The sequence below is a fragment of the Erinaceus europaeus genome, chromosome 7, assembly GCF_950295315.1.
Source record: "Erinaceus europaeus chromosome 7, mEriEur2.1, whole genome shotgun sequence".
In the NCBI taxonomy this organism is placed as follows: Eukaryota; Metazoa; Chordata; class Mammalia; order Eulipotyphla; family Erinaceidae; genus Erinaceus; species Erinaceus europaeus.
The window spans coordinates 71,223,528-71,245,131 of record NC_080168.1 but is presented as its reverse complement, the minus strand read 5'-3'; the positions used below and the strand labels follow the sequence as shown (position 1 = coordinate 71,245,131).

The 21,604-nt window shown below is 39.4% G+C and overlaps 1 protein-coding gene across 1 annotated transcript in view; it reads right to left on the bottom strand.

Annotated features, from left to right (window-relative positions):
- XPO4 (exportin 4) overlaps positions 1-21,604 on the bottom strand; it is a 116,857-nt gene that overhangs the window by 73,557 nt on the left and 21,696 nt on the right. Inside the window, exons 2-4 of the mRNA XM_007529469.3 lie at positions 18,157-18,262; positions 10,672-10,813; positions 4,297-4,435 (exon numbers count right to left, since the gene is read on the bottom strand). Of these exons, the coding sequence (XP_007529531.2) occupies positions 4,297-4,435; positions 10,672-10,813; positions 18,157-18,262 (387 nt within the window). The remainder of the gene's footprint in view (positions 1-4,296; positions 4,436-10,671; positions 10,814-18,156; positions 18,263-21,604) is intronic.

Here is a 21,604-nt window from a genome sequence, read left to right as displayed (position 1 = left end):
GCAGCCTGATACATACACACATATGGCTATCCTCTTAGGAAATAAAGTCCCCATGTATACCTCTCTGAGATTAAAAAAGAAAATTTGACAGTACTGCAAACTGAGGTAAAGTGAGCAGTATTTTCCCATTTCACTCAGTTTAGAGAAGCAAGGTTATAAGATACTTTTTTTTTTAACTGCAGAAAAAGTGCTTTTGGAGAGCTAGTCTCTTCCCTGATCCAGCTTTCTGGTTCTTTTTCCAACTATGACACCATCTTCCATGACAATTACCTGGGTCTGCCTGCATATTAGATGTCAGGCTCAGGCAAAAACTGCCATCTGGAATATACCTAAAATTCACCTACTAGCTTTTTCCAAAATGGAGACCCCCAAATCTTCATCTGCAATATTCTTGCCTTTAGGTTCATGATTTGTCAAAAATTTGTTCTGCTTCATATCTTAACTCTTTTCCAGTCACCAGGTTCCAGATGCTACCATGATGTCAAACCGACTTCCCTGAGCAGATGACCCTACCATGTGTCCTGGAGCCCCACCTCCCCAGATTCCTGCCCTGCTAGGGAAAGAGAGAAACAGGCTGGGAGTATGGATCCACCTGCCAATGCCCATGTTCAGCAGAGAAGCAATTCCAGAAGCCAGAACTTCCACCTTCTGTACCCCACAATGACACTGGGTACCTACTCCCAGAGGGATAAAGAATAGGGGAGCTACCAGGGGGTGGCATTGGATATGGAGCTCTGGGGGTGGGCACTGTGTAGAAATGTACCCCCCTTACCCTATGGTCTTGTCAATATTTCCATTTTATATTAAAAAAAAGAAGTGCTTTTATTTATTTATCTCTTAATGTTGACCTACAGGACTACTGTTGTCACAGGGTACAGCTTCACTTTTCCCTAGTACACTGTAAGATACTTTTAAAATAAAGGGAAGCTTCTCTGTTGGTTATCTACATGTTTTTGAAATACACAAAACAATTAGCTTTTACCCATAAATGAGCATATATACTTTCTTTTGATGTTTAATACTTAAGTACTGCTTGACAGAAAGACAACTGTAGAATGATTTTGCTTACATGTGAGATACAAAATACTAAAAGACATGAACTTATAAAAAACTAGTCAAACTGTCACTAAAGATTTGTGAAAAACAACTAAGATGCACAAAGCTAAAATTAAGTAAACAGCACATAAATTTGAACTATGGATTATTAAGTTTCTAGAAGTACACTGCCCAATATGACCATCACTGGTTACATGTGGCATTAGCTGTTTTATTTTATTATTTTATTTCACTACAGTTAGAGGGAGGGAGGGAGACAGGCATAGCAGCATTGCCCCACCATTTGTGGAGCCGGCCCTGGTGTGTGGTGCTTTCCTTGTGGTGCTGGTGCCTGAACATGAGGCTTTGTGCTTGGTACAGTGCACACTCGACTGGGTGAACTTTTTCCTAGCTCCCAAAGTATTCAACTTAAGTGGACATTACAATACATATAAGTTATTTCTCAAAAAAGACTAACAACACAAAGAACACCCTGGGGTTGGGCAGTACTGCATGAGGTAGAGGGCCTGAGTTCAAGCCCCCATCTCCAATGGTGGCGGGGGGAGGGGTGGGGGTCAGCTTCACAAGAGGTGAAGCAGTGTTGCAGGTGTCTCTCACTTTATTTCTCCTTATCTTCCACTTCCCTCTCAATTTCTTTCTCTTAGAGAGACAGAAACAGAGTGGTAGAAAGAGAGAAAGAAAAAAGAAGGAAGGAATGGGGGGAGGGACAGAGAGGGAAAGAAAGGCAGGCCACTGGGAGCAATGAATTTGTAGTATAGGCCCCAGCAATAACCACAGTGGCAATAACAAACAAAACAAAAAAATAGAAAGCTAGAAAATTTGCATTTAAATTTAACTGGATTTTGCCAGATTTTCCTCATTACCACCACCACCAACACACACACACACACACACACACACACACACACACACACTTCTCACCCTGGGTGCTGTTCCTATATGAAATTTCACTTCTAAAAAAAGATATGTTAGAAATTAAAAAAAAAGAAATTTCACTTCTTTCTATTCCCAAGGAAAGAGAAAATATATCAAACCACACTTAATGAGCAAACTTGTCCAACTTATTGCTCTTCTGAGGCTGTAACTTAATAGATAAAATTAATTTTATATGTGTAGAGAAGAATATACCTCTAAAGCACTATCAGTGGAGCAAAACAATGAAAGAGATGAAGTTTTGGAAATAGGGCCATAGTCAGCTTTATACTTAAGTAAATAAGAATAATACAAGCTATTCTTAAACTTCTGAGAGCATCTCATAGTCCAGAATTAGATACGCACTCTCAAAACACCGAGATAAACTTTTTAAACTTATTTAAGAAAAAAGGAGGAGTAAAGAAAGCCTGATATGCAGTTTCCTGGCCCCACTGGAGTTGTTCGAGCACACTAGACTGTTCATGTTTCTTACATCATGAGCACTGGCTGACCAGAACAGAATTTAGGAAATGTTACTTGAAACTATTAATATCCTTGATCCCTCGTTTAATTTTGTAGTCTTAAGAGAAAACAAGTGTATAAATTTAGTTTTCTTTCTTTCTTTTTTAAATTTCATATGTATTGACTTTTAAGGCTAATTACCTGCAACTTCAGCTTTAATTAAAAATATCTGGTCACAGTCCTCATGAATTATTCCTCTCTCACTACTAAGAGTAATTCAAATATTTTTCAGCAAAAATGGAGATTTGAAGTTCTGAGGGATCTGATTGGTGTTTTGTTTGTTTTGAACAAAACTAAGACACTACATCTGCAGGTTAAAGAAAAATACTCAACGATTTTACTCTAGCCAGATTTCCCAACTTCTTTTAGCCTGGAAAGATCCAGATGCTTCTGCATATAATCAAAGTAATTTGCTTTAAAAGCCAACCTTGGGGAGTCGGGCGGTAGCGCAGCGGGTTAAGCGCAGGTGGCGCAAAGCACAAGGTCGGCATAAGGATCCCGGTTCGAGCCCCCGGCTCCCCACCTGCAGGGGAGTCGCTTCACAGGCGGTGAAGCAGGTCTGCAGGTGTCTATCTTTCTCTGCCTCTCTCTGTCTTCCCCTCCTCTCTCCATTTCTCTCTGTCCTATCTAACAACGACAACATCAATAACAATAATAACTACAACAACAACGAAAAACAATAAGGACAACAAAAGAGAAAATAAAAATAAATAAATAAATAAATAAATATTTTTTAAAAAGCCAACCTTGTAGAGGCCAATTAGTTTCCTATTTTTTTCCTGAAGCTAATAAAATTTTTGGCTGTACAATAAGCCTTATTTTTTCTAATTACATTTTTTAATGACTATTCAGAGGGGCAGGAGAGATAACATATGGCTATTTGAAAATTTTTTCATGCCTGAGGCTCTTTTAAAGCCTCAGGTCCGGTCCCCTGCCCCACTATAAGCAAGAGCTGAGGAGGAGGAGGAGGGAAGGAGGAAAAAAACCTTTAATTCATGATTATTCAGGATTGGGGAGATGGTTCAGTGACACAGTACATGCTGGAGAGCTTCACATAAATAGCTTTCAAATGATTAAAAGAATCTCAATACCTATTCATTCAAGCCTTGAGACTGTAAAGAGCCTGGTTTGCCCTGTTCTACATGAGTTAAATGTCACTCATCTAATAAAAGTCAACAGTATGAATCACCAAGAATCATAGCTGATCATTAACACCAACTCCAATTTCATGTGCCTCTGAGTTACTACAACCAGACATTCTCCACCTACAACTTTCATTCTCGAAAGGTAGACAGGAGATTGAAATGGGGAAAAACAGACGTCTCAAAGTAACTCAGTCACAAAGGTTGTCACATTCCTTCTGTTGACATCAATATCTGGAAATCATATACCTCACCTGATGAGTATAGCAACAGCCAATACTTTTTGTTATGCCAGATACTTGGTTTTCTCCAAATATCTCTGTTAATTATAATGAGTAGTTATCAATGAGTTATTAAAAATGTATACAAATGCTCAACAGCAATGGTTAAAATTATGATGTATCAGTTTGTAATATTTTACAGTATTGCAATGATTATGAATATTATGGCAACATGAAAAGTGGTTCAAATAAAGCAGCAAAACATGCTATAAATATACACATACAGAAATGGATGAGAAGGAAATGTAAGCAAGCAGAAATGCTTTGATGTCTTAAAGTGTATAATATTTCTTTTATACAGACATCCAGTGCTAAGCCATAATGATACCTGGGGAATACAAAACAGAGATGTCAAGGGTTGATCAATTTAATGGCACACTTACCACAGTGGGATTGCCACTACTTATTAACTGGCTGACTTCATGAAAGATGCTTTTGCAGTCAATTGACTTATCTAATGATCCTCGTTTTACAATTACTGCTACTGCTAATAGAATCTGTTCCCGGACATACTTTTGGAGGCTATAAGACAAACAAAAAAAGAGCATTGTGAACAGTTTTACGTGAATCTAATATAAAGATCATCAAAATTCTCACAATACCTTGGCAGTAGGTAACTGTGTCAGTGAGGTTGAAAAGTGGACACTTTTCAGAGTAAAAGAAATCATTGTTAATATTTGAACAACAGGTAAACTGGGAGCATCTCGGGAAAGCGAAGATGGGCCCCACTGCTTACAAGCCATGTTATGGGGTTTAGATTTTATCCCAAAGGCATAGGGCTATGATATTCTTGTGGCCTTCTAGAGGTTGGATTATAGAGTCCAGAGCCAGTTGTGAAAAATCCATTAGGGTTTTGTAGAATTCTTCCACGTGGAATTAGTGCTTCTACCATCTCACTGAGGAATAGAATTGAACTATAAAATGTTGGCTTTTTGTTTGGATTTGTATGGTTCCATAATATTATCACTTAGACAGTCAGCATGTGACTTGTACATTAAAAAGAATGATTTTTTAAATTTAATTTATTTCCCCTTTTTGTTGCCCTTGTTTTTTATTATAGTTATTACTGTTGTTATTGATGGATAGGACAGAAAGAAATGGAGAGAGACAGAGAGGTGGAGAGAAAGACAAGACACCTGCACACCTGCTTCACTGCCTATGAAGCGACTCCCTTGGAGGTGGGGAGCCAGGGGCTCAAACCTGGATCCTTACGCCAGTCCTTGCGCTTTGCACCACATGCGCTTAACCCTCTGCACTATCACCAGACTCCCCTGAATCAAATATTTACTTGGGGGGATTAATGGCTTACAGTATATACAGCTGTTGGTACATGTCTAAGATTTCTCTCAGTTTTCTGCAAATACATTCACCCCCAGACTAGGTCCTCCTCTACCATCAGACACCAGGATCTGAGATCCCCCCCCAGAGAGAATGAATTTTAAATTATAATGTTGATTGTACATGGACATTAGGTCAGATTGATTTATTTACTTTTAATGGCCATGAGGGTTATCACTGGGGCTCAGTGTCAGCACTACGAATCCACCCGTTCCCAGAGGTCATTTTTTTGTTGTTGTTAATTTCTATTTTGTCAGGACAGAGAGAAACTGAGAAGAGAGGGGGCCAGGCAGTGGCACACCTAGTTAAGTGCACATATTACCAAGCACAAGGACCCGGATTCTAGCCCTCATTGCCCACTTGCAGGGAGTCTGCTTCACGAGTGGTAAAATAGGTCTGCAGGTGTCTTATCTTTCTCTCTCCATCCTCTCAGTTTCTCTCTGTCCTATCTAATAAAAAAAGAAAGACGAAGGGAAGGGAAGAGGAGGGGAGGGGAGGGGAGGGGAGGGGAGGGGAGGGGAGGGGAGGGGAGGGAAGGAAAAGGGGAAAATGTCCACCAGAAGCAGTGAATTCATAGTACTGGCACTGAGCCCCAGCAACTGGAGGCAAAAAATTAATTAATCAATTAATTAAAATAGAGGGAGAAAGACAGCTGCAGACCTGCTTCATTGCTTGTGAAGCATCCTCCCTGCAGGTGGGGAATGAGGGTCAAATCTGAGAATTTGTGCCTAGGCTATGTGCTCAACCAGATGCACCACTGCCTGGCCCTTAGATCAGATTTATTTTTTAGTTTGGCTCTAGTGATAACTGCCAGAAGCTTCTCAGAACTCTTATAACAGATAGTGCTCAGCATGCACTGGGTATTTTTTTTTTGTTTCGTTTTGTTTTGGGTTTTGCCTCCAAAGTTACCGCTAGGGCTCTGTGCCTGCGCTATGAATCCACTTCTCCTGGTGGTCATTTTTTTCCATGATTGCTATTGCTGTTGTTGTTCTTGCTGCTGTTGTTGTTGAGTAGGACAGAGAGAAATGGCGAGAGGAGGGGAAGACAGCGAGGGGGAGAGAGCGATAAACACCTGCAGACCTGCTTTACCATGTGTGAAGCGACCCCGCACTGGGTAGTTTTAAGAACATTTCATTCACCCAACAGCAACAACCCTATCACTATTACTGTGTGTAGCCAGGAGGCTATACTGCCCTCAGATGCAATGTCCTTAGTTACTTCAGACAATCTTAGCACTTTGCACAGATGCTAACTATGGATATACTGAGTTTCTTTCAGTCCCTGGCAGGATGCTGATGTGCTTCTCTCAATGGTGATGCCTCTGCCAAGACTGTGATACCATGTTTCTCCAGAGGACGTTCCAGCCATGGCTAGGCAGCACGAAGAAGAACTCCCCCACATCTAACATGTAGCATCTGTCAAAATGATTTCCACTTCACTGCCCAGAACGGCCACCTCACTAAGGACATGCCACTGACTGTTCCTGTGGTCCCAGGGCAAAGCACAATGCCTGCCAGGCAATAAACATTTATTAAACACTTGAACAAATGCACAGACGTGTCCCTCAGAGTGAACAACACTCCTTCAAAATACAGGACTGGAGCATTCTGTAAGCAAACAAATGCAGATACTTGTGCAAATTAAAAGCTGAACTAAAGAGATTTCTGTGCTTATAGAGGAGAAAAAAATAGTTATACTGACTAAAGGAAAATAAACATAAAGCTGAAACCTACTACTAAAAATGTTCATAAAGTTAAGTTTTAAACACCCCAATTGTCGGAAGCTGGGCGGTAATGCAGTGGGTTAAGCACACGTGGCACAAAGCGCAAGGACCGGTTCAGGGACCCCGGTTCGAGCCCCCAGCTCCTCACCTGCATGGGAGTCGCTTCACAGGTGGTGAAGCAGGTCTGCAGGTGTCTTATCTTTCTCTCCCATTCTCTCTCTTCCCCACCTCTGTACATTTCTCTCTCTCCTATTTAACAGTGACATCAGTAACAACAACAACTACAACAACAGTGAAAAACAAGAGTAACAAGAGAAAATAAATATTTAAATAACATAAATAAATAAATAAATACCTCCATTGCCAAGAACTACAAGTCAGGAAAACAGTACTTATTGAGTCTATACAACATGAATGGCTATATAAACTAACTTCACAAAACCAACACATGCAGTAGTCATGATAGCCTATTGAGTGTGATTATTATTATTCACTCTATGTAACAATCAGAAAATGGATAAAGATGTTAGCATTAGCAACTGCCTAAAGAGGGGCTCAGACTCTTCTCAGTAACTGGGTTACATGGCTTCTTTTAAATAAAGGTGTGCCTAGGATGGGGTGGGGAGACAGCTTACTAGTTATACAAGCAACTTTTAAGTCTGAGGTTCTGAGCTCTCAGGTTCAATTCCCAGCACTACCATAAACCAGAACTAAACAGTGCTAAAAAAAAAAAAAAGAAAGAAAAAGAAAAAAAGAAAACAGTATTTCATTCTGCAAAACAGAAAAAAAAAAAAATCTAGACATAATGGAAAATGCACTTTACACATGCTATAATATCCTCTAATACATAATGGGCAGTATTCTGTACAGTAGGCCAAATGTCTTAACACCAATGGTTCTTATTATAAAACTTGAAAAACAAGAAAGGCAGGACTGCAATAGAGTCTAAAGAGTAGTATGGAAGATGGTTTGGCAGGGTAGAGTGTGGGACTTCTATGACTGAAGTCCTGGGTATGATCCCTGCCACTACAGATATTGAAATGATGCTCTGAGATCTCTCTCATGTGAAATGAATTTAAAAAATAAATCTATTAGGGGCCAGGCAGTGGTACAACACATTACAATGTACAAGGGCCTGGGTTCAAGTAATCAGTCCCCACTCATAAAGGGGAAACATCATGAGTGGTAAAGCAGTGATGCGAGTATCTCACTTTATCTCTATCTCCCCTATTCCTCTTGATTTATCTGTCTCTATCCAATAAATAGAATGTTTTTAAAAAGCTATTAGGCCCCAGAGACCCACCCTACTAGGGACCAGTCAACGTCCATGTTCAGCAGGGAAGCAATTACAGAAGCCAGACCTTCCACCTTCTGCAACCCACAATGACCTTGGGTCCATACTCCCAGAGGGATAGAGAATGGGAAAGCTATTGGGGAGGTGATGGGATATGGAGATTGGGTGGTGGGAATTGTGTGGAGTTGTACCCCTCCTATCCTATGTTTTTTTTTAATGTCTCCTTTCTTAAATTAAAAAAAAATTTTTTAAAGCTATTGAGAATATTTAAAAAGAATGAATCTTAAAAGAAAAAAAAAAAAAGATTTGTTTAGTCACAAGAGAGAGGAGGAGAGAGAAAACCAGAGCACCACTCTGGAATCTTCAATGCCAGGGACTAAACTCAGGACCCACATGCTTAAGGGTCCAATGCTTAATCCACTCCACCACCATCCAGTTTACTGAAAAATAAATTGTCAAGGGACTCACACCTGGTTGAGTACACACATCACAGTGCGCAAAGACCCAGGTACAAGCCCAAAGTCTGCACATGGGACAGTGGGGGGGAGCTTCACAAGTGGTGAAGTAGTGCTCTATCTCCTTTTATCCTCTCAACTTCCTGGTTTCTAGCAAATAAATAAATCTCCACCAAAAAAAAAAATTGATACCACAATTAAATACAATCAATAAAATCTATAATGAAGGAAAAGGATTGAATAACATTATCCAAAAAATTGCAGAAATAAGTTATGAATCAGCGAGCAGTCCCAGGATGAGTTAGTATCATAACTGCCTGGCCTCATCAAACAAATTACATTTTTAATAAATGAATAAAAGCAAGAAAGAGAAAAGTATAAACCTGGGGCAAGTTTTCCTTATTCTGTGAAAAGTAGGAAAAACAAAAAGTCACCCCCTCCTCCTGCATATGTACATATCTTCGCCTACAGAACACTCAGTCCACTTAGCCTGTGGTGCTGATGGGTAGAGTGAGCCTGGCTCTATCCCTCCAGTGTATTTCCCTCCAGTCGAGCAGGGAGCACTTGGCAGAGTGAGAACGCTACACCAGTGGCTATTAAGAAATTGTGAATTGAGAAGCTGTTTGTGAACGGTTAATGGGGACAGAGGTGTAACTGTATGCTCAGGGTTGCTTTTAAAGTGTTATGCATATTTCTCACCAACTGATATCTGCAACTACAAACATTTCTGACTGCTTCACAAGCATTTTCTTCATTGAATTTGGAAATGGGACTCTAGGTGTATGACAGCAAAAGAAATTCACTTCCATCCCATTCCTCAAACCTGATCTTCTCTGCAAGGAAACAAAGAAGGTGGTGTCTACACAGGTGGCTGAAGATAAACGGATGGTTGGTTAACCTTTCCAACACTGGACTTTATCTATTGAGTCTAAACCTGGTGGCATGATGCTGGCACATCACAATAAAGCCATTCGTTAGCAACAACAGAAAGATTAAAGTATGGGGCCAGGCAGTGGCATATCTGGTGGAGTGCACATATTACCATGCAAAGACCCCAGTTCAAGCTCCCACTCCCCACCTGAAGGGGAGAAGCTTTATGAGAAGTGAAGCAGTCTCCTCACCCAATTTCTCTCTGTCCTATCAAGTATAATAAAAATAAAAACAAAGTGAGGTGGTGGGAATTGTGTGGAGTTGTACCCCTCTTTTCCTACGGTTTTTGTCAGTGTTTCCTTTTTATAAATAAAAATTTAAAAAAAAAAAAAAAAGCAGATGGGGGGAGAAAGTAGTTTTTTGCTCTATAGCTTTTCTCATTGCACATACAGAAGTAACATTCTGATGGTTTGTTAGTAATATGCTCTATCCTTCCTCACCGCTGTTTCTCATACTTACCAAGTACTAAATGAAAAGCAAGTACAAAGAGTTTTTGACCAAGTCCAAGATAAATTTTTATTGATTTTCAAAGGATTTTTTTTTTTATTACATGAGGTCTTTTATTCCACATGACAGAGAATTTTTCAGAAGGCAGAGCGAGACAAGTCAGAAAACTACTCTGGTATATGCGTGCTGGGAATCGAACTGGGAACCATGGGAATGAAAGTCCTATGTTTTTCCCCCAGCACCTCTGCATTTATTTATAACCAACTCTTCAGAAGTCAACAGAAAAAAAAAAAAAAAACTAGCAACGGCGTCTTTTCTGAGCAACAAAATCTTATCACAAATTTGAATAAAGGACGTTATTTCATCAAGTGCCATAACAGCTTATAATCACTTGTATAGGAATTTTAAACTACAAAAGCCACAAATAGCTTAACTATAATACCAATCATTAAATCATAAAGAAGAAGAAAAAAAAGGTAATGCCAAAAAGCTAAAAAAAAAAGAGGGATGGGAGTAGGGAGAGATAAGATCGGGAAACATATTTTTAGCAGTACAGCCTCCATGTACTTACTTAGGCCTTTGTAAGACATATGTTAAAAGGAATGTTCGCAGTGACTCGATGCTACCTTTTTCCAAGAGAATCCACTCTCTGACAACGGCTTCCATTATGGCTGTGGCAGCTTGAAAGAGGACATAGTCCACTTTACTTGTTTCTGGGGAGAAAAGTAGAAACTTCTTTTAAACGGCAGCTCATCTCCCCTGGAGTATGTTGTATTTGTTAATTTTAAAAGAGAACTTTGCATACAAGGAAAAAAATGGTTACCTGTTCTTTATTTATTTATGTATTTATTAATAATCCAGTGACATTACTCTAGCACCACAAAGAGATTAGTTCCTCTCAGAAGACACCTCAGGCAGGTGGTAGCTAATGACCGATCACAATTTTCACAAACTTTCCTCACCTGTCTTCAACTGTTACTTCCAAAGTATGAAGAACTAAAAAAATAACATAGCTTTAAAAAAGAAAACAAAAGAAAGAAAAGAGAAAAGGAAAAGAAAAAAGATAACGCAATCAGAGCTACTCTCTTCCCTGATCCAGCTTTCTGGTTCTTTTTCTAACTATGACACCATCACCCCAGATAGTAACTTGAGTCCACCTGCATATTAGATGTCAGGCTCAGGCAAAAACCAATAAAGCCATGGGCCCCTTGGTATATACCTAAAATAGACCTACTAGCTTTTTCTAAAATGGAAACCCCTGCCCCAATCTTCATCTGCAATATTCTTGCCTTCAGGTTTATGATTAATCAACAATTTGTTTGGCTTTACATGTTAACTCTTTTTCAGCCACCAGGTTCCAGATGCTATCATGATGCCAAACCAACTTCCCTGGACAGACAACCCCATGGATATATCATGGAGCCCCACCTCCTGAAAATCCTGCCCCACTAGGAAAAGAGAGAGGCTGGGAGTATGGATCAACCTGCCAACGCCCATGTTCAGTGGGGAAGCAATTATAGAAGTCAGACCTTTCACCTTCTGCACCCCACAATGATCCTGGGTCCACACTCCCAGAGGGATAAAGAATAGAAAAGCTATCATGGGAGGAGATGGGATACTGAGTTCTGGTGGTGGGAATTGTGCGAATTGTACCCCTCTTATCCTATGGTCTTGTCAATATTTCCATTTTATAAAAATAATTAAAAAAAAAAAGAAAAAAGGTAATGAAATCAGAAAACTTTCTCAGAGATTCTCACCCTTTGCAAAACAGAACTTTGTACCTGGAAGTTGTCTTAATATGCTGCTCTTTGAACATTACTATTTGTGATGAGCCAAGCTGTAAATATCTCTGTGTTTGTAAAATAATTACTAAGCTTCAGCAGAATGACCCATCTCCAACAGCAAGTTTAGAAATACAAACACATTTAGGCTATTTTTCTAAAAAGACAATATATATTTTTTAATTGTGTTTACACAAGGTAAGAAGTTTCTTCTGAATTTTCTGATTTCAACATTGATCAAAAGCAAGTAAAATCCCAAAGTTATATGTAGAAAGACCCAGCCTTCTAGCAAGCTATAGCCCTTGAACTGAAAACTAAACCAGGAAGGGGAAAAACAAAAACTTAACACTACTGAAAAATATTTTATATTAATGTCCTACTTCTGTTTTTAAACAGTCACTAATACTGCTATAGTTTCCAAACAGCATTACTAAAAAAGGAAAAATAGTCAAAATAAAGTCAAGATAAAACAGACAATTTCAGAAATTCTAGAAAAATAGCCATCATGTCAAATCCATGAAAAGTCTATGGTCAGACAGCAGGCCACTTGCCAAGATTACCAGTCATGTGAATTAAGAAATTAACACTCGGCGTAGAAGGACACCTTTAGGAACTTAACAGAAGAAAACCAAAAAATAGCCAGACAAAGTTTTCTACTTAAGCTCAAATCATTTAAAAACCTTAAGTGGAGGCCAAGCAGCAGCACACCAGGTTAAGTAAAAGGATTGGCATAAGGATCTTGGTTTGAACCCCCCAGCTCCCCGCCTGCAGGAGGGTCACTTCACAGTTGGTGAAGCAAGGCTACAGGTGTCTATCTTTCTCTCCACTCCCCTCTGATTTCCCTCTGTCCTATCCAATAACACTAACACTAATAACAACAACAACATTAAGAAAATGGCCTCAGGAGCAATGGATTCCTCGTGCAGGCACTGAGCCCCAGCAATAACCCTGGAGGCAAATAAATAAATAAAATTAAATTTAAATTTAAAAAATAATTTTTAAAAAACCTTAAGTGATCTTGACACAATGAGCTATATAAAATGCTTAAGAAAACACATATCTTATAAATTCTTATCTTATTAAGTGAATCACAAAGGAGTTTTGAAAGTTCCAAAGCTAGTAAGAGGAAGTAATTTGAATAAATATTTTGTTTGATTCTTTCATGCTATCTTAATGTCATTTCTGAATTAATTATAACTTATAAAAATTTAGTAACCTGAAAATCAATAAAGAAAAAGCTTCTTCCCCAAGTGTAAGCCTATTATGAAAAGATGTGTTTAAAGTTACAAGGGGAGAGGGAGTGTTTTATTCAAAGATATGAAACAGAAGCCTTCCCTATTTATTTAGATCACTTTAACAGAGAAACATGGTCTTGAAAGAAAGCAAGCAATAGTTGTCTGTCTTTATTTTCTATGGCAATGATGACAATTTTATGGATAAAGCCTTGTAAAATGTTAACCATGGACTTTAATAAGGAAGCAAACTCATGGGGACTCACAGAATTCTATAAGTAGAATTCCAAAGATCTTTTCATTTGACTAGATGTCTGCAGTTTACAGTGGAAACAACCAATGCCCAAAGAAATCGAGAGGAAATGTGAGGCCACTGACCCAGACCTAGTAAATTATACTTTCCCATGAGAATCATTATTTTTTAAATTAATTAATTAATTTATATTTATTTTTCCCTTTTTGTTGCTCTTGTTGTTTTTTATTGTTGTTGTAGTTATTGTTATCATTGTTGATGGATAGGACAGAGAGAAATGGAGAGAGGAGGGGAAGACAGAGGGCGAGAGAAAGACACCTGCAGACCTGCTTCACCGCCTGTGAAGCGACTCCCCTGCAGGTGGGGAGCCAGGGGCTCGAACCAGGATTCTTCTGCTGGTCCTTGCGCCTTGCGCCATGTGCACTTAACCCACTGAGCTACTGCCCAACTCCCGAGAATCATTATTCTTCATAAGCTACACACAGACATACCGTGAATGTACAAAAGATTCTAGAAGAAACACTAGAAGATGCGGGCATTATGTGTACACATGAACCCTAAACATTTTGAAATTATAAGAACTCACAATTCAGCCAGATTTTCTAATACTTTCATGAGCATCCACTGGCCAAGACACCTGATGACAAACTATTGTGTCCTAATCCACTTTAAGTTTCCACTTAGTACCAAAGCAACCTCATTTAAATGAAAGTATTGGTAGCCTGCCAGCCATCAGAAACTAGACAGAGCCATGAAGACAGGAGTTAGAGGAAGGTGAACACTAAGAGGAAAAATACTGTGCTTTTTAAAGGAAGAGTAGACCCTGATGATCAAACTCCAGATGTTCAGTTAATCCAATGTCCTGTCTGGCTAGAAGGTTTCAGCCCAAAGCACAAACAAAGGAAGCCACAAAGTCAGCTCAGTGAGACGTACATGCAGCAACCCTGGGTTTCAGGTTCTATTTTCTTTTTTCTTTTGGCTAGTTGTTAAGATGAGATATCCTGAATTTTCCCTCAAGGACAACAGAATATTAACACAGCTAGATCCCTCAGTGTTAATGGGTATTTCTTTAACAAAAATAGAACTCACAAGATTGTTTTGTTTTGTAATTTCCTTTTTAATTTTTTTTGATATTTATTCCCTTTTGTTGCCCTTGTTTCACTGTTGTAGTTATTATTGTTGTTGTTACTGATGTCGTCATTGTTGGATAGGACAGAGAGAATGGAGACAGGAGGGGAAGACGGGGAGAGAAAAACACCTGCAGACCTGCTTCACTGCTTGTGAAGCGACTCCCTGCGGGTGGGGAGCTGGGAGCTCCGGGATCCTTCGCCGGTTCTTGGGCTTTGCGCCACCTGCGCTTAACTCGCTGCTCTACCGCCCAACACCCTGTTTTGTAATTTCTTTGGGTTTTTTTTTATTAATTTATTTATTTACCCCCTTTTGTTGCCCTTGTTGTTTATTGTTGTAGTTATTATTGTTGTTGTTGTTGGATAGGACAGACAGAAATGGAGAGAGGTGGGGAAGATAGAGGGGAAAGACACCTGCAGACCTGCTTCACCGCTTGTGAAGCAACGCCCCTACAGGTAGGGAGCTGGAGGCTCGAACCAGGATCCTTACGCTGGTACTTGCACTTAACCCGCTGCCCACCGCCTGACTCCCTGTTTTGTAATTTCTAAGGGGCTTCTGACACTGCAAAAATTCACATGTTCGTAAGTGTCAACCTCTGATATAGAGAAAAAAAGATACTCTTCTGACAAAATGTGTGAGCATGCATTGTGCATGTGTATGCAAAGAACCAACAAGAAATCTAGGGGTAAAAACGATTAAACAGGGAGAAATGAGTGAGAACTATCTCAATATAATAAAATTAAGATTAGAAGTGGGAAGGAAGAATTTTAAGAGGTCAGAAAAGGGAAGCAGCTAAGAGAAAGTCTCCCATTAAACAATATTGCTCACAGTTTATAAAAAATGACATACAATGCCTAAGTAAGAATGTAAAATTCCTGAGTTGTGACTTGTATGAGAAGTCGTCTTAGAGCAACTGAACCCTTCTGTGTGGATGGCAACTGAGGAAGGAGTTAAGAGCTTTTCTGTGAGGATTAGATGTAAACATTAATGTAACAACATTAATGAATATGCTTATAAAACACACATTCAACCTTTTCAATACTTAGTATCTCAAAACCCAATCTGATTTTAAAAGCATGGCAGGAACTACCAAAACTAGTCTTTAGAAAGTTTTATCAGGAACACAAAAGTATTTCAAAGCAAGTTCAAGTCATACAAAGTACTCATTAAACACATACTCTCTACATAGCAAAGAGTAGTATAAACAGATAACACTCTAAGAAAACATTTATAGCTTAGATCAACTATTTCCAAACATTGGAATGTATGGAATGAGAATGGAATTGCAATAGACAAGTCAGATAAATGAAATGGAATCCCAGTTACTGTATTTCAGGCATATGTCATGAAAACTACACTTAAGGAATGGTTATCTTAAGCTACTCAAGGCAGTAAGGCTTAAGGAAGGTTCTCTTAAATTCTTTTATTTATTTATTTGTTCCCTTTTTGTTGCCCTTGTTTTATTGTTGTAGTTATACTGTTGTTATTGATGTCGTCATTGTTGGTTAGGACAGAGAGAAATCGAGAGGGAAGGAGAAGACAGAGGGGGAGAGAAAGATAGACACCTGCAGACCTGCTTCACCGCCTGTGAAGCAACTCCCCTTCAGGTGGGGAACTGGGGGCTCGAACCAAGATCCTTAAGCTGGTCCTTGTGCTTTGCACCACTTGTGCTACCACCCGACTCCCTCTCTTAATTTTTTTAAATTTTGTTTTATTTATTTATTTTCCCTTTTGTTGCCCTTGTTTTTTATTATTGTTATTGTTATTGATGTCATCATTGTTATACAGGGACAGAGAGAAATGGAGAGAGGAGGGAAAGACAGAGAGGGGGAGAGAAAGATAGACACCTGCAGACCTGCTTCACCACTTGTGAAGCGACTCCCCTGCAGGTAGCATGGGGGTACCTCTTCCCGGGATTTTTATGCCAGTTCTTGTGCTTTGCGCCACCTGCACTTAACCTGCTGCACCACCGCCTGACTCCCAACATTCTTTTTTAAAATTTTATTTATTTTTATTTATTTATGATTGGATAGAGACAGGGAGAAACTGAGAGAGATGAGGAGGTAGTGAGGAAGGGAGACAGAGAGCACCTGCAGCCCTGCTTCACCACTCATGAAGCTTTCCCCCTGCAGGTGAGGACCAGGGGCTTGAACCTTAGGTCCTTGTGCACTGTAGTGTGTGAACTTAACCAGGTGCGCCACCGCCTGGCCCTTCTCTTAATTTCTTAATGTTGATGCTTAGCTTTAGCTTTTTGAAATTTCAGTGTTAAGTATCTTTTCTTTTCTTCTTCTTCTTTTTAAATATTTATTTATTCTCTTTTGTTGTCCTTGTTGTTTTATTGTTGTAGTTATTATTGATGTCGTCGTTATTGGATAGGACAGAGAGAAATGGAGAGAGGAGGGGAAGACAGAGAGGGGGAGAGAAAGACACCTACAGACCTCCTTCACCACCTGTGAAGACTCCCCTGCAGGTGGGGAGCCGGGGACTCAAACTAGGATCCTTACTGTGGTCCTTGCACTCTGCACCATGTATGCTTAATTCGCTGCACTAACACCTGGCCCCCAGTGTTAAGTATTTCTTTGCAACATCAGATCAGAAATTTTCTTAATGCCAAACAAATCCATTCAAATATAAAACACTCAGAAATTTTTTTTAACAGTTCAAAAATTGACATCATTCAGAATGTGACAGGTGATTAAAACTCTTCTTTTTAGGGAGTCGGGCTGTAGCGCAGCGAGTTAAGCGCAGGTGGCGCAAAGCACAAGGACCGGCATAAGGATCCCGGTTCGAACCCCGGCTCCCCACCTGCAGGGGAGTCGCTTCACAGGCGGTGAAGCAGGTCTGCAGGTGTCTATCTTTCTCTCCTCCTCTCTGTCTTCCCCTCCTCTCTCCATTTCTCTCTGTCCTATCCAACAATGACAACAACAATAATAACTACAACAATAAAACAACAAGGGCAACAAAAGGGAATAAATAAATAAAAATAAAAAAAATAAAGTATTAAAAAAAAAAAACTCTTCTTTTCAAGATAAGCTTTAACTCCTAACTGAGATCTCCTGTCTAGTGGTCTACTATGAAATCAGGTGATGGGGCCAACACCTGTATTTTACTGTTGGCAGAACGTTTCTTATATTACTTTGTGTCTGACAAAAAATTAAGCTAGCCAAGGCCATTGAAGAAATGGTACGTTACACCCATTTCAGGATGTAGAGAGTCTCAAAGAAGTTAAGTGTCTTCCTCAAGCTGACACCAGGCAGCATGCACCACTGGGGTCGAGTTTTCTCAGTTCCTATACTAGTACTCTCCTTGCTCCGATCTAAGATGCTCATTTTGGGTTGGGGAAATAGCTGCTCCTGGAGGCCATTTTTTCCCTTTATTTTTTTAATAGGATAGGACAGAGAAATTGAGACCAGGGGAAGACAGAAAGAGGGAGAGAAAGACACCTGCAGACCTGCTTCATGACTTGTGAAGTTACCCCCCTGTAGGTGGTGGAAGCAGGGGCTAGAACCTGGATCCTTATGCCATTCCTTGCGCTTTGTGCTATGTGAGCTTAACCTGATGCACCACTGCCAAGCCTATTGATTATTATTTAAATAAGTAAAATAACATTCAGGACAGAAAAATTAGCTTTGCTCATGCAAAAAGATAAAATAAACACTTACCCAAAATATGCTTGCAAACTGCAAACGGTGATTTGGATTTCCTGAATGATAAGAAAATATGTTCTGCATGCTGGCGCTGCTCATTACTGACCATGGACGGCGGGGCCTTGAGTTAAAAAAACAAAACAAACAAAAAAGTATGTTTCTTTAATAAGAACAGTTGAACAACAGCAACCCCTCTCTTTATCCACAACTAAAGGAGTGTATTCACTGGGGGTGGGGGAAAAGAAAAACCATGAATATATTTAGGAGCTATAATACCTCCTCAAGCCTGTCAAAATCCAAAAATTCCATTCTGTTCTAACAATCTTTCCTCTAAAGATCATAATCTTTAGATTTTTTTTGGAGGGGGGGAAGGAGATAGCATAATAGTTATGCAAAGAAACTAATGCCTGAGGCTCTGAAGTCCCAGATTTAATCCACCGTACTACCATAAACCAGTGATGGTCAGTGTTCTGGTTAAAAAAAAAAAAATGTCATAATGTTTTGAACCAGCGCTCCTACCTAAAATACACAGCCTCACTAGTGATCTTTGCCCTCTAGAGGCCCATGTGAAGAGGGAAGAGATAGCCTACAGCCTAACAGTCAAGACCAGAAATAAATCTTATTAGCACCATAACCAATATACATTGGGGAACTCCTAATCTCAATTACATTCAGAGAATATGGAAGATAGAACATTTTGTAACGTTAGCTCAATCAATATTACAAGCTACATCAATTACGCAGCATTAGTTACTAACTTCATTTAAAACAAAAACAGGCAGAGAAGGACCTAGTGGAGGTCATATTGTTAAATGGAAATGTTATGCATGTACAAACTATTGTATCTAACTGTTGGCTGTAAACCATTAATGCCCCAATAAAGAAATTTAAAAAAATAAATTAAATAAGTGGTCCAGGAGGTGGCACAGTAGATAAAGCACTGGACTCTCAAGCATGAGGTCTTGAGTTCAATCCCTGACAACACATGTACCAGAGTGATATCTGGTTCTTTTTCTCTCTTCCTATCCTTCTCATGAATAAATAACTAAAATATTAAAAAAAAAAAAAAAAAAAGAAGAAGCAGCAGCAGCTTCTCCCCTGCAGGTGGGGATCAGGGACTTGAACACAGGTGCACTGTAGTGTGTGCGCTTAACCAGATGCGCTACCACCTGGCCCCCAAGATTTAATTTTATTTATTAGTAATTTTGAATGTACTAAAATTAAATATCTGAATAACTATTTTATATTGGTGAGGTACATACAATCTGTGAAAATCCTGTATCTGTAATTTACTTATTGACTGACAAATTGAAGCTCTTTGATCTTGAATTACTTCATTATCTTCTTAAATCTATAAGTGGGACTAAAGAAGATTGATCGATTGGAAAAAAAAAATAAATAAAAACAAAGAGGTAGCACTGGTAGTCTGTCCTAAAGGAATTCTTACATGTACTAAAATTGAGACCAGTTCAAGACTATTCCTAATGATAGAGCACCCTCTAGAGCTAGCTTGAGGTAAAAATGAAAATATCTGCATTACAAAGCCATGTTAAATCTTCTAAGAGATTTTAAAATGTTTAATCTTTCAAAAGATCTCCTTAATAAAACTGAACAGCCAATTGCCAAATATAAATCTGTTTTAAAGACTTATTTTCAGGGAGGGAGAAAGATTAAAATGGACCACAGTGAGGCCAGGTGGTGGAGCACTGGGTTAAGTGCACATACTGTGAAGTGCAAGGACCAGTGCCAGGATCCAGGTTTGAGCCCCCATTCCCCACCTACAGGGGGGTTGCCTCACAAGCAGTAAAGCACTCCCTCCCTTCCTATCTCCCCCACCCCTCTCAATTTCTCTCTGTCCTATCCAATAAAAATGAAAAAATAGCTGCCAGGAGCAGTGGGTTTGTAGTACAAGTACTGAGCCCCAGAGATAACACTGGAGGCAAAAATAAAATAAAATAAAATAAAATAAAATAAAATAAAATAAGCCTAACCTCTGGAATTTATATCACTTCTATCTAAATTTAAATCTACTAACACATGATACTTTCTTTGTTTCTTTAAATTGATTATTCCAGTATTTATACCATTCTAAAAAGTAATTCCAAGTGTGACACTTTTCCAACTAAACAGATGTGAACCACTGCCCTAATTTAATCCCCAATGATTCACCAGCAGCACAGGGACCCAAAATTGTCTTTTCATATTTGTCTCTTCAAATTTTCATCTCATTTTTGTTGCCATTGTTCATAGGACAGAGAAACTGAGAGGGATGGGGGAGATGGGGAAATAGGGAGATAGGGAGGGAGAGAGAGAGAGAGAAAGAGAGAGACCTGTAGTACTGCTTCACCTGCCCCCACACCTCCAGCTGGAGGCCAGGGAGTTAAACCCAGGTCCTTGGTAGCATGTGTGCTACTAGGTACACCACAGCCTAGCCCCTCTCTCTTCTCATCTTGACACTAATTAGTCTTTTCCCTCAGAAAATGAGAAGAGGTGAGCAGTGAGTGATCTGGCTTTTAAAAAACAGTAATGGCACGTGTCCAAAGGAAATATATATCAGCATCATTCGGGAAAAGCAAACTAAAGCAACAAGATGCCACTTGACAGCCACAATGTGATTTAACACCAAAAAAAAAAAAAAAAAGACATTACAGTAATTTACATAAAGTGGCAAATTGGAGTCCTAGCCCCGTTGCTGGTGGGAAGGTAAAATGAAGATTTTTTTAAATCCTTATTTATTTATTTATTTATTGGACACAGACAACCAGAAACCAAGAGGAAAGGGGGAGATAGAGAGGGAGAGAGACAGACACCTGAAGCCCTGCTTCACCACTAGCGAAGCTTTCCCCCTGCAGGTGAGGACCGGGGACTTGAACCCAGGTCCTTGTGCATTATAACATGTGCACTCAACCAGGTACACCACCACTTGGCCTCCTCTCCCTTTCTCCTCTCATTTTCTGTCTACCCAATAATAAATAAGAAGTTATACGGTGGGGAGAATACAGGTCCATGAAGGATGATAGAGGACCTAGTGGGGGGTTGTATTGTTATATGGGAAACTGGGGAATGTTATGCATGTGCAAACTATTGTATTTACTGTTGAATATAAAACATTAATTCCCCAATAAAGAAATAAAAAAAAAAGAAGTTATGCGATATATATTCCATGGAACAATTCTTGGAAATCAAGAAAGGTGATATGGCGTAGAGGAGATAGCACAACAGTGATACAAAAAGACTCAAGTTCTGAGGTCTCAGGTTCAATCTTCAGCACCACCATAAGCCAGAGCCCAACAGTACTCTGGTCTCTCTCACTTCTTTCTGTATCTTTCTCTCAGTACCTTTCCTGTGTATCTCTCTCATTAAAATATATAATGCTTTAAAGGAAGAAGAAAGGGGGGGCTAGGTAGCATAATGGTTATGCAAACAGACTCTGATGCCTGAGGCTCCAAAGTCCCAGGTTCAA